This window comes from Fringilla coelebs (assembly GCF_963513975.1).
Source record: "Fringilla coelebs genome assembly, chromosome: 16".
Taxonomy (NCBI): domain Eukaryota; kingdom Metazoa; phylum Chordata; class Aves; order Passeriformes; family Fringillidae; genus Fringilla; species Fringilla coelebs.
Genome location: NC_140042.1, coordinates 13,497,238 through 13,513,648, shown reverse-complemented (window position 1 = coordinate 13,513,648; position 16,411 = coordinate 13,497,238). Strand labels below are relative to the sequence as shown.

At 45.4% G+C, this 16,411-nt stretch overlaps 1 protein-coding gene across 2 annotated transcripts; it reads right to left on the bottom strand.

Annotated features, from left to right (window-relative positions):
• Positions 1 to 350: 350 nt before the first annotated feature.
• Positions 351 to 13,682, bottom strand: MPG (N-methylpurine DNA glycosylase). Of its 2 annotated transcripts, none has more exons than XM_084216215.1 (5): positions 13,428 to 13,682; positions 9,816 to 9,966; positions 9,013 to 9,238; positions 5,797 to 6,001; positions 351 to 859 (listed from the first exon to the last, which is right to left on the bottom strand). In XM_084216215.1, exons 3-5 carry the CDS (start codon positions 9,232 to 9,234, stop codon positions 465 to 467), a joined length of 822 nt encoding a protein of 273 aa, XP_084072341.1. In that variant the 5' UTR covers positions 9,235 to 9,238; positions 9,816 to 9,966; positions 13,428 to 13,682; the 3' UTR covers positions 351 to 464. The 2 variants fall into 2 exon arrangements, with proteins under 2 accessions (XP_084072341.1, XP_084072342.1); XM_084216216.1 differs by having other exon boundaries at positions 9,816 to 9,963.
• Positions 13,683 to 16,411: the final 2,729 nt, after the last annotated feature.

The following is a 16,411-nucleotide window of genomic DNA, read 5'->3' as shown; positions in this document are numbered from 1 at the left end:
AGCCTGGCTCCATCTTCTCTATCCCTTCCCCTGAGGTAGCAGCAGACAACAGTAAGATCCTCCCTTTACATCCTTCTCTCCCAGATGCCATCCTTTCAGTCTGCTCTGCTGCCACCCAATTTTTAAACTATTTCCCTGCAGCAACAAAGCACTGGCCTCTGCTGGGGGCTGAAGTGATGGGAGCAGCCCAGAGCTGTGACCCTTTTCCTCTCACCCACCCTAATTAAGCCTGGATCCATTGGCAAGGGAGAAAGTGGCCTTCAGTGTCCAAAACCAGCCTCAGTTCTAGCTGGGAGGCCCACGCCAGTCTCCTGCAAATAAAGATCCACCTTGCCCCATTCATTGTGACAAAGTACATTTATTATTAAAAACTCCCCAGGCCCCTCCATCAGCCATGATGCAGCTTGAGGCCATTGTACAGAGTACAGCTCGAGTCCTGGTCCCTGGGACACTTGCAGCACTTGTCAGCTGCCAGGGGAGTGTCCCCTTGCTGCCATCTCTCTCTCTATTTTCTTGTCTACAACACTCACAAATCTGTTTCCTCGTAAATAAAACCTGAGTGGTTTCTCTGCCCACTCTCCCCTGTTGCCAATGCCAATCCTGGTGGTGGCCACCACGTCCTGCTCCCCCGGCGGGTCCTGTCCTGGCACCATCCAGATGGCAGCATCCTGAGTCAGGTCCCTTTGGTCAAAAGTCTTGTCGATGCCAAAGGCCTGGCAGAGCTTGGAGGGCCCATTGCAGAGCTGCCAGTCCTTGAGTAGCCTGCTGGGTGCCTTCCTGGAGGCCCTGCGCAGCTCCCGCATGGCATCCAGGCCCTGCAGAGGTTCCAAGGAACGCAGCAGCACTGCAGCCCCCTCTCCTGTACAGAACAAGAGCTGGGTGTTAGTATGGGGCTGTTTTTTGGGAATGCCTCACCCTTCAGCCCACTGCCAGCAGCATTCCAGCTCTGAGCCTGTGGCTCAGCCCGATGGAAAAAGGAATGGCTGGGTGCACCCAACCATGGGGCCTGTCCTCTGCTCCAAGGACACTCCCTTCCTCCTCCGAATCTCCAGTGTCCTGTAGCTCTGTGCCCTTCATTCTGCAGTGCTGACTTGCTCTTCCCAGCTCCACCTGATGTTGCTAAGTCTAGCTGCTGCTCCAAGGCTTGCCAGAGGGCAAGAGCTTTTTCTTATGTCAGCACAATGTTCAGGAATAAATATACATCTGGCTCAGTTTTGGCAGAGGTATCCAAAGCTCTGCTCCCAAAGCCAGTGGATTTCTAATAAACTCTGATTACAAGAATTCCAGCTAACAAAGGCAAGGAGGAATGTGTCTGGATGCTGCCAGCAGAAAGAAGCAGCTTGCAGAGTGAGGCTGCACAAAGAGAAACCTGGGAAGGAGCTGCAGGCACTGGGAGCAGTCACTGCTGAGGGAGCCCGGGCTGGTACCAATCCAAACTCCCTCTGGAGGGTAACAGCTGGGATGAGCACGGCCTTGGGTCACTGCACAGCTCCAGCAGAGTGTGATTTGGACACATGTGCCAGGGAAGCTCTCCCAGGGCAGAGACCTGGGGCAGGACAGGGCTGCACACTCTGGCTGTGGGACGCACAGCCCTGGGAGCAGCACTTAGCAGAAGACACCCTTCTATGACAAAAACTGAACAAAACTGACAAATTATTTTCTCAAATGTGATTTGCCACCCTGTCAGAAGCCTTAGGTCCCCTGCCCTCCCAGCTGTTGCAGCAAAGGTGACATCAAAGCAAAGATGCAGCTCTGAGCAGACACTCCATGTCAGACAAGGATCTCCAGCCTAAGTGGGACAGAAACCTTCCCCTGGTATTTTCCAGCGGCCAGCAGGGGCCCACTCCTGCCCCTGAGTGGGAGAGGAGAGCACTGGCACAGGGCCTGTGTGCAGCCCTACACAGCCCCCCCTGTGCTGGCCACCCACAGCTTTCCTCCCACCAGCATCTGCACAGTGCTGCTCCCCAGAGTCCCCTCTCCCTCTCCAGCCTCGAACATCTGGAGCCATGCTCATGCCTGGCAAAGGCTTTTTTTGTAGGCACTGGCAGATCCCTAAGGACCTGTCATTTCCCAAAATAGAATCCTCTCATTTTTTCTACAAATCCCACACTAAATTACCCCTCTGGGCTCCCAGTGAGGTCCTGGTTCCTGGCTCTCTGAGGTATGCCTGCTGCCCTGAACCATCTCGGAACCCCTGCTGCCCTGACTACAGCTCGGTGAAGCCAAGAGCCTGGATTCCAACAGCTGTCAGCAATCTGTTCCCAGGCACTCCCTTCTCCAAGGAGGGGGATTGATGCTAATCTGGCAGCCAAAAGCCGCTTCCCTGGCCTAACAGTGATTTAGAGCTCAAAGGTCATTTCAGATTTTTAAGAACATGTTCCATGTCCTAATTCTGCTTTTTATCAATGCACAAAGAAACATCCTTCCCATCATGTTGCTGCCTCCCTTGCCAGGAACAACTGCAGGATTCTGAGCAATCTCTCATTACACTGCTTGCTTTCCCCCATCTCAACTGCAAATGGAAACTGTGGTCACACTTGAATGGAACCGAGTCCTTGGGAGTTCACATGAAGAGAGACAAGCACTTGGAAATCTGCAGGTGCTCCCAGAGCAGCACAGAGCCCAGCCAGGGGCTACTGGCAATTTCTGTCTCTGGCTGCTCTTTCTGCATTTCCAGCTGGAAGTTTCCAGGTTCTTTCTAGCTGTGTGTAACATACACCCCACTCTGCCCAGAGAAAGCCTTGAGAAGAGGTGGAGACAGCAAAGCAGGACATGAGTGCAGAGATACCAAGATGAGCTATTGCCTTCTTCCCCTCACACCTCTGGGTCCTCCTGAGCAAACTTCTACATTAGAAATTTAATTTAAATTCCCAGAGAGTGGCTGAGTCAACTCCAGAGTGCTTCAGCCTGGCTTCTTCCCCCTCCCAGCCTGCAGCAGCTCACTCTCAAGGGTCACCTCAGTTCAGCATCTACCCAATGTGCACACAGCAGCAGCAGCAGCAGGGCCAGCTGGAGATGCTGAGTATTTATCTCTCCTGTTAAGAGTCACTCCATATAATGAGCAGCATTCAGGGCTAAAAGCTGGGATCTAACAACACTGCAGAGGCCAATTCTCTCCCTGAGCAGCTAGAATTCATAACATGACAATGGAATCCCACACCCCCACAGCACAGCTTCCTGCTCCTTCCCCGAAACAGCTCTAGCTCCCAGGCTTGGAAACAGCTCTTGGCCACAGGAGAGAAGAGAATTTTCTCCTCCATTCACCCACCTGACTCAGTGATCCCCAATACCTCCTCCAAAATCCTAGTCTAGGAGCTGAAAGTTAGGAAGAAGTCCCTGCAGTGTGACCCTGGGCTGAGCATCACCAGGCTCTCGATTTTACAAGCTATTCTTTCAGATCTGGCAGCAAAACACAGACCTTGGCAAATTCCAGAGAAACAGATCACAGCTAAGTCAAAGACAGGCATGACTGGCATTTATGCTCTTCCTGAGGCAAGAGAAGCCCCACAACTCTCTTAACTCTAAGGAAAGCCCTCAGCACTGAGATTATTGTGCAGCTAAGGATATACTGTAGGATTCATGCACAGTAAAAGACTTTGGCTATGTTTTCTATAAGCTCTTCTCCTCTACCACCCATAATTTCTCCAAATGTAGTGATGCCTGCTGTGGCTTCAGGCAGTTGCAGGATTTCACTCAGGGATGGGAGGACCTCTCACAGTAAAATTCCCCATGATGAAGCTTTATCTTAGTGATGTGCATGAAGATTTCCCCTTCCTCACTGACAAAGAATACTGGATCCCCTCCCCATCTCATTAGGATTTCATGAACACAGGGCTGTGGGTGACACACTCCTCCCATCCCTGAATGATACTGGAACCTGAACCTCAGCATCAACCAATAAACAGAGGAGGTTTATTCCACCTGGAGTCAGAGGCTGTGAGGTTGAGTATCAAAACAAATGATCCCTAAAGAGTCAGAGCTCCACTGCTTCAGAGGATACACTCGTCTCTTGGAGCTGTTTGCCTTCAGAGCATGCTACAAAGAAGGACCAAGCTATGCCACAAGAGATATTTTTTTTTCTTTTTTTTTTCAGGGTTTCTTTGTGTTTTTTCACAGCCAGAGTCAAACCAAAGTTTTGAAAATCCCATATCCAGAGAACGAAATGCTTTTGCCCATCACTGTGAAGATGACTCCCTCAATCCTTCCCTCAGACTAAGCCACAGCACAATAAACATTCCTCCTCCCCTTAACTGGAGAAAAACATCTTGGGTGTGATTCCTCCCCAAATTCTCTCTTTCAACACTTCTGCACGTGGGCAAATACACAGAAGGGGCAGCTCCAGTTTGTGTAGCTGCATCAGTGGTGCAAAATGTGCACTGCCGTGGCACTGACTGCAGTGCTCTGCCAAAGCTGGCAGTGACAGCTCTACCAGGTGTCACTCCTGTGGGACAGGATGATGGGGAGGGAGTTTGTAACAAAATTGCAATGAATTCCATCACCACAGGGAGCCCTTTAACTGCTTTGCTACAAAACTAAAACAGGTATATAAAGAAAATTTTCCCAAAGTGTGTATTTCAAAGAAATCTTTCTAGAATTCAAAGGCTAAACAGATTTTTTAAAATAAAAAGTATTATTATTAATATTTTAATCACCAAGAATGCCATCCTGACAAATGAACCATATGCTTTCATAATCTGAACAGATGTGGCAGAGCCAAAGTAATGAAGTTCACATGTGTGTGTTCATCCACCAGACTCAGATCCTCAGTTGCAAAGTCAGGCTCTTCCCCCACACTATAATGTGGCACTATTTTTCTGCTTGGCTTCTGTCCAAAGGCCAAAACCTGAGCATTCATGGTCACAGTTACATTTGCTCTCCACTTAGGAATACACAAGCTTTTTAACCTTTAGCACAGAAATAGTGAAAAAGAAATAAATTGGGTTTGAGATTTTTTCTAACAGAGTGAGTAGTTACCTAGGAAACACTTGCTGCCATTTCAAGGTGTCTAATTAAACAAGAGATTCATTGCAAGGCAAATACTGTCATTCTTACAGGACAGGAAAAAGAAGGAAGTTTTCAGTAATGCTTGTTAAGAGTCTTGAAATGTGAAAGGCAGTTTCAGTAAATTACAGAATAATTTAATTAGAGCTTGATTATTTTTTCTTGCGAATAATAAAAGAAGATTCAAGATTCTGAAACAGTCTGGGCATTTTGATTTGGGCGGTTTTTTTTGGCTTTTAGATACAGCTAGACAGCTAAAATGCTTCTACTGACTCCTTGCTTAAGCTTAGGACATCTCAGACTTTTTGTTTTCCCCAACACTTCATTCAGCCTCTGAAGATAAAGGCAGGAGACAGGGGAGTTTCCTGCCATGGCAACAGACACCAAGATTTAGGCTGTCATTAAAGACTCAGAATTTTTCTCTACATCACCACTTTTGAGGAACAAGGTTCACTGAATCATATGACTGAGGCAGCAGCCCAGGTCATCAAAACCGAAAGTTCCATCCTATCCAGATTCTCCCCCATTTCTCAATCTTTGTGTGCCTGAACAGCTCCCACAGCTCCCAGGTGGGACAAACAGGGCAGCTGGAGATGGGCCCTGCCTGCTGTGCTGCCTGTCCACAGGTACACCCTGATCACAGTGGCAAAGCCCAGGTCCCAAGGGAGGATTGTGACAGCAAGTCACTGCCATCAGAGAGCCCACAGAGAGCTCACAAATGACTTGCAGCATCACTGTAGCTTGAAATGTCAGCCCCATCCTGCTGGCATTCTATCTCTTTCAGCCTCAGCTTACCTTGGCTGGAAACATTCATGCAGAAATAGATCCCATAGATCTGGTACACGTACAGAGTTCCTGGTTTCATGAACATTGCTGCGTTCCGTTGTGTTTGCTTCCCGCCTTTGGAGTGGGAAGCTTCATCTTCCCCACCCAGATAAGCTTCTGTTTCAACAATCCTGCCCCAGAGCTCTCTGCCATCAGGAAGTTTGCGAACTAAAATCTGAAAGAGAGGTCAGAGTGCATCAGTTACCAGCCCTCAGTACAAAATAACCACAGCAAGGGCTGTGGAAACAGAGAAGTTGGAAAGAAAGGACCTGATGGTACTAAATCCTCTCCAGTGAGCAGTCTATAAGCTAACACCAACTTTTTCAGCTTCCACAGCCCAGTAAAAGGAGTTCCCACCTGTCCCTCACCCCACAAAATGCATGAAGTGTCTAGATGAGGCAGTATGAAACAGAACCAATTTATGATCCTACATATACTAAAGCCCACGGAGGTGCTTTTGTGGTTATTTTCTGTGTACTCCACTCCAATCCATCAGGTTTAAGGCAAAAATCACTGCTGATATCAACCTTGAAGCATCATGACTGTATAATCTTTAGATCAGAAGAAATATGACAGTAGCACAATTAAATAACTGCTATGATTAGACAGTTTCCCTCCCTAGAGATGTTTCAAACAAGTCCCAGTCCCAAATCACAGAGACAATCAGCTCTAGAGAGGGCATCAATGCTATTTCAGTATTTTCTGCACCACAGAGAAGGGCAGTGCAGGAGAGATGGGAATTGACTTCAGGCAGACAACAGATCTTTGTTATTACAGTGTGTTCTTGCTGCTGGTACCTCCTTAAATAAAACAAAGCAGATGCAGGGGAAACAAAACATGACAGTCAAAAGATTCTCTTTAAAAATAAAACAACCACTAAACTTTGTACAAAGGAATTTGTGGTTTGACCTGATTTCTAAACTTTGTCCTTTATTTAACATGTATGAAATACTGCAGCAGTCTCGTTTGGGCACCAGCTATCAGTTTAATTATAACACTTTAATTATGCAGCTCTTCAAAAATGACCTTCAGAAAATAAAGCTTAATTCCTAACAGATGTTTGTGCTGGATTGCTAATGCAGATATTGATCTGATCCATAACGGATGCTCCAGGATTTGGTTTCCAAAGCTGCAGCACCAGTATATCACAGTTTCCGTACAGCACTTGTCAAATTATTGAAAATAATATAGTTCTTTTTTTTAACAAAAAAAAAAAAAGCACTGGTGTTCAGCAAGTACATGGGAACACCCCAAAACCAGACCCATGTGGCCACATTTCTCCCTCAGTATGATAAAATGCAATAGTTAGGTTATGCATTTATAAACATCCAGGCACTTGCCTGTCTTCAGACACACCAAATATCCTGTTGAATAAAAAAGTTTAAAAATGGCGATAATTCCCATAGTAAGCCATTTCATAAAGGTTACTTTTTTCATTGAGGATGTATCTTGATGTTATGGCAGTTCCCTCTGACAGGCCATTCACTGCATGTACCTTTTTTGTTTCCAAGAATTCAGGTATCATGAAGATAAGCAAGAGTAATATAGCAGGCTCCTCCAAAATTTGGTAGAATGAAGGTAATGAAGGAAACACTAAATTACCTTTATGAGAGAATAGGCTGAGTCATGGGAAACTGGGAGTCATACTTTAAGGAAAATGTAAAATCAAGATAGAAATCACATGGTTTGGAATACTAGGCCTAAGTAGGAAAAATTCAGAATTAGGACTCAAAAATCATCTGCCTGGAGTAACTGAATGAGGGTGATGGAGCCAATAAGACAACAGAATGTATCAGTAATGGGAGACTTCAGGCATCCTCAGATAGAGCAGGACATGTGCAATGTTTTCTTAGATACCATCCAATGTTATGCAGAGCAAGGAATCAGGAACCTCATGAGAAAAGACTAAGTTGGCAGATCTGGAGTAAAACACAAAGTCTTTTCCAAAGACTTACTCCTGAAAAACAACTCAGTATCATGACCGTGAAGGATAAAGTTCAGTGGTCTTTTCACAAGCATTGACGTCCAAAAATAATCTACCAGAGTCCTGCCTACCAACACAAAGAGAAAACTATGTAAAGTGAGGGAGCTTGTTGGGAAGAACTTTAGAGGCAGCCAAAGGTTAAGGCCTGAAAGGCAAGCCTCTAGCAGGATGTCTGCAAAGATAGCAACACATGTGGAGTATCACAAAGAGGTGAAGGCAGACCAGAAAGAAACCCAGCAGGACTAAAAGGCAGAGCAAAGGCGTCACTTACAAGCAAGATATCCTTAGAAAATAAAAAAAGGCTGGATGCAGCAAAACAGGCCAAAACCAACAGTTTGTGGAACAAATTCCTGGAGTTATCTAGAGCCATGAGAACCCAGAGAGTCTGCTCACCCTGCAGACAATAAAGGTATAAAAAAAGACTCAGAGAAGATAAGAGCATAGCAGTGAAACTGAACACACATTTTGCAGTTGAGTTTAGAAGGTCCGGGACTGGAACTTGTTATAGGGAAAATGCTAAGGGAACCACCTCCCCTGGAAACAGCCAGAGAGTTTTCTGAAGGACTCACAAAGCAGAAGAGTCAATCACCACAACTCTGATTTCCAAAGGCTTTCAGCAAGGTCCAAAGACTTCTCAAAGTTTATGCAATGGGCTCAGGGAGAAGTCCTTGCATGAACAGGTAATGACTAGGAAACTCAGAAACAAAAGATAGGAATAGAAATATTTGGAGTGAAAAGAGCTCAACTGTGGGACTGTGCAATCCTTAGCATAACAAGACAGTAAAATGGAGGCAAAGAAGATGTTGCTGACTGCAGAGCATTGCTTTCCACTGGGCTAAGCAAGAAACAAAAACAAGTAAAGCAATTGCTGAAAGGAAGATAATGGGCCTAAAACAGCCTTACAACCACAAGTAACTAAGCACATTTAAGTAAACAGAAAAAGGAAGGAAAACTCCACCAAGAAAACCCCTATTAAAAATGTGACAGACTAAATCTGAAAAATTACTCCTCTGACTTCATCCAGAATAGATTCAGCTACTGGTCTTTAAATTCCATCGCACTTAGCAAGAGAAGGAATGAGAGCTGTATTCCTAAAATAGCCAAGCCTGGGAGTCAAACGGCAAAAAAAAATTTCATCCTTTTACACTGTTATTAGCTAGCACATAATTCCAGTGCAAGAATCTTTAGTGCTCATGCCTTACCTGTCCCAGAAAAGACTTGGCCAGACTAACACAGGGCTGGTTGAAAAAGTCTTCTTGTAGCTGAGGAGAATTTTTTTTCTCTACCACAAAATATTTGCTGCTTTTTGGAGAAGGATCTACTCCAGGTGTAGTGTTCAGCTGCTCCACAGCATTGATCTGAGGGAAGCTGCCTGTGTTTTGAAGAGCACTTAATTGAGCCAACAGCTTTCTTTTTCTTGGCATAGTTCTAGAAGATGGATATAAGTATCATTAGGATTATAAGCTTATTTAAAAGCAACTCATTTCCACAAACTTCTGTTTTTACACATCTCTCTACAACAATGAATCTGAAAGCTGTGACTACATGGACAACCTATGCAAACTGCAGCAGCAGGTGACAGACTTAGCTGTGTTTGCACCAGGCTGGACAAATATTGGGCTCTACTGATGAGCAAACAGAAAACAACAGCTTGAGTATTCATCTTTTAAGGACTGCAGATAAAAGCAACTCTGCTCCACTAAGCATTGGAAATAAGTTTGCTGTTAGGTTAGAAAATTCAGAAAGTAAAAGCAAAGATGAACCAGTACTTTTTACCAAAAGCTAAGAAAATCTTTTAAGCAGACAGAAAAAACAGAAAACAAGCACTTCAAAAACTGTGCTGCCTCAGAAAGCCCACAGAAGCTCTGCATCAATCATTTTCAAAGGTAATGTAACTGGATCAGAATCTAAACCTCCACAGGAAATTTGGAATGCCCTATTCAGTCACAAACTTGTTTATTGTGCTGTAGAAGTGTTAGAATCTCCCCAGAATGATTCAACTTACCAGAAAGATTCAACCTACTGCTCCAGCCAACAGCACGGACCTGAGGCAGCTACATGACAACTGTGCAATTGTTCTCCTGGTCTGTCACCACTTTCCATGTGAGCTCCACAAAGCTGGTGTTTCCTTTTCAGTGCTGCAGTCCTTACACCTGCTGAACAGGTACAAGCATTTACTCATTGGATAAAGTGCTTTGAAACAGGCCAAGAGATTCTGGAGATCTAATACCAAGAGTGCACCATTAGATCAAACTCCAGAATAATTTGCAGTTTTCTGTTGGTCCAGAAAAAGCCCATCTCCCAGATGGGCAGTGCTGGAGATGCTCTTAAGCCTTTGTTATTCAGTGGGGAATACACTTTTCCTATACTGAATACACAGGAAGCTGAAACCAAACTTTTAAAATGCCCCCACTGGCACTAAATTTGGGAAGTATCAACCCCAAAAAAGGACTTTTACAAGAGAATGCAAAGACACCAATTCTAAATTTGACCCCATGTAGATTTAAGGATCCAACATCATACAGATTTAGAAAAGGAGAAAGAATCCTATAGCTGAACCTGGAAGTAAGTAAGCGTATACATAAGTAATTAACTGTTGCCACTAATTTTTCACCAGATCATCACCATTTAAAAATTACTACAAAAACTTTCAACATCAAAAGCAATCTTTATCTTGATCTGATGATTCTCACAATGAAGTTCCACCACCAACAGTTTATTTTCACTACGGTGAAATTCAGCATTGCTAGAATCTGAATCACCAGTGCCAATTCCCCAACAGTGTCATGTTTCACTTCAGAAGAATCCTGACACAAACATATAAAAATAGGTAGGAAAAAAATCATATCACCTTGGCATGACTAGCAGAGAGGTAGGATAGTTTTATTTTTTTCTTGACATGTAACTCTTTATTGCAATAATTCAATGGTGTCAGATTTGCCACAGAACCACCAGCTCCATGCCAGGTACTCTGCTCTGAACTGTGGCTTTTAGCTGGCAGGAAGTCTTAAAAATTTTGTTAGAAGTCACCAGCCTGCCTCAAACAGAACTGTCTGGTGGCCTGGGCAAGTGAGTCCTGTCTACGAGAAGGAAGGGGCAGAGGAGCAACACCTCACCATTTCAGACTGACCCTCTGACACACTCAGGCAAGGCAGTACTTCCCACTGAAGACAATACCTCCAGACTTCTCTGACAGTATTAACTGGAACTTCCAGCTCATCAGCCACACATAAAGACATGCTGCAAACATGGCTGACTCGAGCGGAGCATTAACTCATTTGGTAATTTGTGCTCTTATGGAATGTGACATCGGAAACAGGATCTGAGCTGCCTGGCACCTACTGCACTTCCAATTAAATCATTCCCAAATCTGCAAGTGCTCTTACTGACATATTACAGCAGCAGCCTCAGGGCACTGCAACTTCATTGCTATGGGCTGATCCTTGACACATCTCAGCATCTTCAACAGAAACAGCAGCAGGAAATTGCCTTGTAGCCAGGAGAAATGGGTGAGTACAGAAACGTGAGTGCAGAGTGAAGGACTGCAACACCAGCTTAGAAACCCAGAAAAAACTCCACATTCTATGCTCTGTCCCCCTGCTTGCTCACAGCCAGATCTGAAACACAAAGCTCTGTGCCTCAAAGCCTATCTACACGTTCTGGAAAGGATGTTGCTTGAAAATATAAATCTCTTCTTGCCCAAGAAAAATCACACTGGAGAAAGCAACACATACCATGGATCCAAGCCCTGTGTATTTGGGAAGCAAGAGGCTCAACCTCTTCTGTAAATCCACATACAAATTCTGCAGCTCTTCCTTTCTATCTAGATTTTCCTGCTTGTATAATAAGCAAATCCTACTCCTGGGCCTCAAATAATGAGCCATGGGTTTAATCATTTTTTACTAATCCTGTTGTAACCAAATTAACTACAAGTTGTTGAGCACATCTGGTAAAAACATACAAAAAAAGGTTAGGGAAGTCAGAAAAAGAAGATGAAGAGCAGAATCAGCACAAGTGCCCGGAGTGTTCAGGGCTGCTGGACTAATCTCAGGCAAGTCGTTCAGCAGCCTGCAAGCCAGAATTGGAGAGACACTGCAAATCTGTGCAAACTCCAGCTCAGCAGCAGATACACCCTGTACTCAAGGCACAACAGTCTTCAGAGGATTCTTTAATCCTCCTAATGCCTTTGCAGGCATTTTGTTAGGTATTTAATGAGTTTTCATGAAAAGAAGGAAAAAAATATATCCCACTGGCAATTTGCATGTACTTATGGCTCCCAGGTTCAGATACCTGCACAACCTTCCTCAGGTACATCAATTTTTCTGACAGAATAACGAAGAGTACATAAAACACTGCCAGTTCTGGAGAGACAATTCCTCATTGCAATTCCCAGTTGTACAGATTTTAAGTAGGAACAGATGCTAGGTCAAACCAAAGGATACCTCTCCCTGGACCCTGCTCTCCTGCCCAGGTCAAGAGCAGGAGCCTGGGGAAGAACAGAATAAACATCCAGGGCTCCTCCACACATCCTCTATGCCTCTGGACTGGAACCTTCTGATCCAGGCACAGTCTTCCCTGAACCTCTGTAACACCAGCCAAAGGGAGACTTGACCAAGAAAGAAAACTTCACAGAATCAGTAATTACTGCTCCAAAAACTCCTTCATTTTGTGTGGGGAATTTGCACTGCTCCCCACACATATGAACTGGTTTACACCTGCACTTCACCACCCTCAGCCCTCTTTACCACCTTCAATAAGGCAAAGCCAGCTGGAAACACTGATTTTCCATGTCATCTACAAACCATCCCTGCAGCAGCCCAGTGGTGACCTCGAGCCACCACTGGGAGAGCTGCCCATTTACTCACATCCTCTTTGCTATCTTTGCAACAACTGTGTATTTATGGCAGGGGAACTCCCTTATTATGTCCAGGTAAAGAGCTCCTGTTTAAAACCTTCCTGAAATCCGAGTACAGACTGTGAGCCAGATCTCAACACGCTTATTTAGACCTGCAGAAAATTCCAGCTTTTTTTTTAAGGCATGATTTATAAGCCACATTGATTTCACCCCCCCTAGATATTTATGCAGCTGTCCAATAATCCTACTTTGCTACAATTGCTATTAATTCACTTGTTGGTGGTCAAAATTCCAGGTCTGCAGTCCTTGGATTTCCTCTAGAACCCTCTTTAAAAATTAGTGACACATTTGCTGCTGAAATCATCACTAGCAACATTGTCCTTGGGGGCTGCATCTGGTTTGGTAGTTTATTCCTGCCTGTTTCTGCCAGTTTAGCAACTTATTCCTGCCAGTTAGTCCTGTCTTTTTTGTTCCATAACTTCTTAAACAGACATTTTAAGGCAGATCCTTCAATGAGTTCTCAGCATGAATGATGTCTCTCTGCCTTTCCTGTCTAGTCTACCCTATTAGTAAACCAGAAGTAAGTTAATAATGTATAGTTTTCTGGACAACAGTGTGAGAAAACACTGGGAAAAAAACCACTGAAAAAAGACTGCAAGCATGAGCTAATATAACCACATAGAGTCGATTTCTCCACAGATTCTGACAGCACGTGCAATCCTAATACTGCAAAAATAAGCCAAAAGGAATGCCTTTATTCACCTTATTAAGTGCTGGGGATCTTATTTCCTTGCAATTCAAGTCCTCGCTCCTACTCCCTACCGAGCATCTTGATCATTTTTGGGATGAAACCTAACTCATCCCTCTGTAAAGAATAAAGAAAGTAACAATGAGCAATGACGAAAAAAAAAAAAAAGCCTTCTCAGCAGAATTACATTTTGGTTGAGGACGGTAGTGATTTGGAGCGGAACCCGGGGCTGCAGCGGGGGACGCGCCCGGCAGCGCTGGACAAGGCCGGCCGGGCCCGTTCGAGCGCTGCCGGTGCCGCGGCCGAGCCCCAGGAATCCGAGCTCCCTCCTCCGCCCGCCCCGGTCGCTCACGGCCATTCGCGGCCGTTCCCGGTCGCTCCCGGCCGTTCCCGGTCGCTCCCGGCCGTTCCCGGGCTCCCCCTCACGCACCTGCCGGGCCCGTTCCCGCGGCGGGCGGGGCGCGCGCAGCCCCTGCCGCGGCCCCGCGGAAACCCCGCAGCTGCCGTGAGGGGCGGGCCGGGCGGGCCGGGGGCGGAGGCGCGGCCGTGAGGGGGAAGAGCCGCGGGCGGCGCGGGGAGAGCCGTGGCCACGAGTTACGAGTTCTCCTTCCTCCGGGGTGTCTCCACAGACCCTCTGTTAAACAGCGTTTGAAATCTTGCTGGTTTTCAGCATCCACTCCTCGGTTTTTCATGTTAATTATTAATTCATCCATACGGAGGCTGGGAGAATTGGGGGTGTTCAGCCTGGGTTAGAGGAGGTGTGTGGAGACCTCAGAGCCCCTTCCAGGCTAAAGGGCCTTCAAGACAGCGGGAGAGAGGCTTTGGATAAGGGCCTGGAGTGACAGGACAAGGGGGAATGGCTTCAGTCTGACAGAGGAGATATTGTGAAGGAATACTTCCCTTGTGGGGGTGAAGAGGCCCTGGGACAGGGCGCCCAGAGAAGCTGTGGCTGCCCCATCCCTGGAAGTGTCCAAGGCCAGGTTGGACAAGACCTGGAGTAACGGGAGGTGTCCCTGCCCATTACAGGGTGTGGAACTGAGTAATCTTTAAGGTTCCTTCCAACCCAAATTATTTAGTGGTTCTACTCCAAAAAGGCATGAGCATGCATTTGATGAACATGCATGGTCACAAGCTGGCTTTACAGAGAGCTACATTAATTACTCCCTCAGTTCCCCAAATAACAAGTATCTGGCCTGCAGAAAAAATTCCTGGCTTCAGCTTTTATCCAGATGGAGCATGTGGTAAAAATGGGGGCAAAATACTATTTTTCCTCACAACATTTGGGTGACATGCAGCTGGGGCCATTGATTCATAAACAAGTGTTTGCAGAAAGGGTATGGGGGAAAGTGTGATGAATCCAACTGGGTTTATTCCCATTTTTGTAATAAAACACTCATACCAGGATAGCACCAGCTAGGATCCGGTGATGCAGAGAATAGGCATTTACTGTCTACCCCTTTTGTGAATTTGGAAGGGAGAAGGATGAATTACTGACTATAATTTTAGGGGACATTGACAGCTTTGGAGGTGCAGCCAGGACTATGAGTAGCTAAATGTTCTTATGGAGGCAGAAATAGGGACCAGTTAATTTGAGCATCGAGTCATGCTCAGATGTGAGCAGGCCAGAGGAAAAACTGACATTCCTGTAAACCACGAACAGAGCCCAGAATTTCCAAACGTTCCTATTCCAGTTTAATAAGAAGGTGTAAAAAAATACCCAAACAAACCATGAATGGAGCAAACACAGAGTCTGTTACACAATATTAATTCTTTTTGACCATGAAAAAGTAGCTGATATACTTTGGAACCCAAAGCAACTTCAAGAATGCACTGAAAAGCCCTTAAATCATTGTAAAGCATGATAGCACTGCTACTGTAATGGTGTAAAAAAACAAAAAGAGAAGGAAACGGGAATAAATCTTAAAGGTATTGATACTGGAGATCTCTATATGATGTTTTAGTTAAAATAGATAAAAAAAAGCTCACAAGAGTGAGGAACCCCTGGAGGGAGGTTACCTGCTGGCTGCACAGATGTGTTTAGCTCCAGTCTGAAACGAGTCGTTTGTGTATTAGCAAAGAAAACAATCATTTAAAAATTATCAACAATGTTGACTGAGTGTCTTTGAAAGAGCATCTCAGACTTCCTGACTTGCATGGTTCACATCCCAGCTTTAATGTGGTATTAATATAAAAGAGGAAGACCAAGAAAGTGCGTGTAAAGGAAGATAACCAAACATCAGACTGATCTTTCAGCAAATTTTGAAACCTAAAGGAGAAACTGAGCAATAATGAGAGCTGTGAGGAGGATTTCCTGGGGTCAGACTAGTTCAGCTCTGCAGACATTTCCCCTGTGGGAGTCTGTGGGACAGGCACTCTCAGGATGCTGGCTTCTTTGGCAGCAGATCTATTTCATGCCCAAAGGAAGTATTTAAAGCTTTTAGCACCTGAGGAATGCAAATTGCTCCAAGCAACATGCCATGTTCTTCATTTGTCCAATAACTTCACTGTTACAGAATCAGCACCTAAAATAGCCTCCTGTAAAAGCAGATCTGTTTGGGATGATTGAAGTTCCCCTCCCTGTGGGGCAAAAACTTTTTAATGTGAGAGGAATGACTTGGAATCCGTGGTTAGAAAATCTGGCTGGTAGAGACCCTGGGGTCTGTGGCACAATGGCTGCATACAGCACGCCAGGCTTTTCTTGGAGCAAAAACTGTTTGCAGAGTGGTTCCCTACAGCTCCCAGGCTGTGCAGAGCCCTGACTTATCATCCTTTTACAGCCAGCACAGCAGAGCAGCATGGAAGCAGGACAAAGCAGTAGGGGCAGATTTTCAAGTTTTCTCTTTGTAAGGTGCCAAATGAAGCTCAGCAGTGTCTGCTGAAAGCCTCCTCTGTCCCGTTAGGAAGAGACACGGAATTCCCCACCGGCCATCGCCTGGACACTTCACGTGGCCACGCTGCTCTTGCCAGCAGCACGGGACAGCTGCAACTCCTCATGAGC

Bases quoted from the DNA above. Each gene is read 5' to 3' on its own strand.
- MPG (XM_084216215.1), bottom strand. From the start codon at position 9,234: ATGCCAAGAAAAAGAAAGCTGTTGGCTCAATTAAGTGCTCTTCAAAAC. The intron at 6,002-9,012 runs GTAAGGCATGAG...CCTCTCTTTCAG, and splicing joins CCAAGTCTTTTCTGGGACAG to ATTTTAGTTCGCAAACTTCC. The intron at 860-5,796 runs GTAAGCTGAGGC...TGTTCTGTACAG, and splicing joins CATGAATGTTTCCAGCCAAG to GAGAGGGGGCTGCAGTGCTG.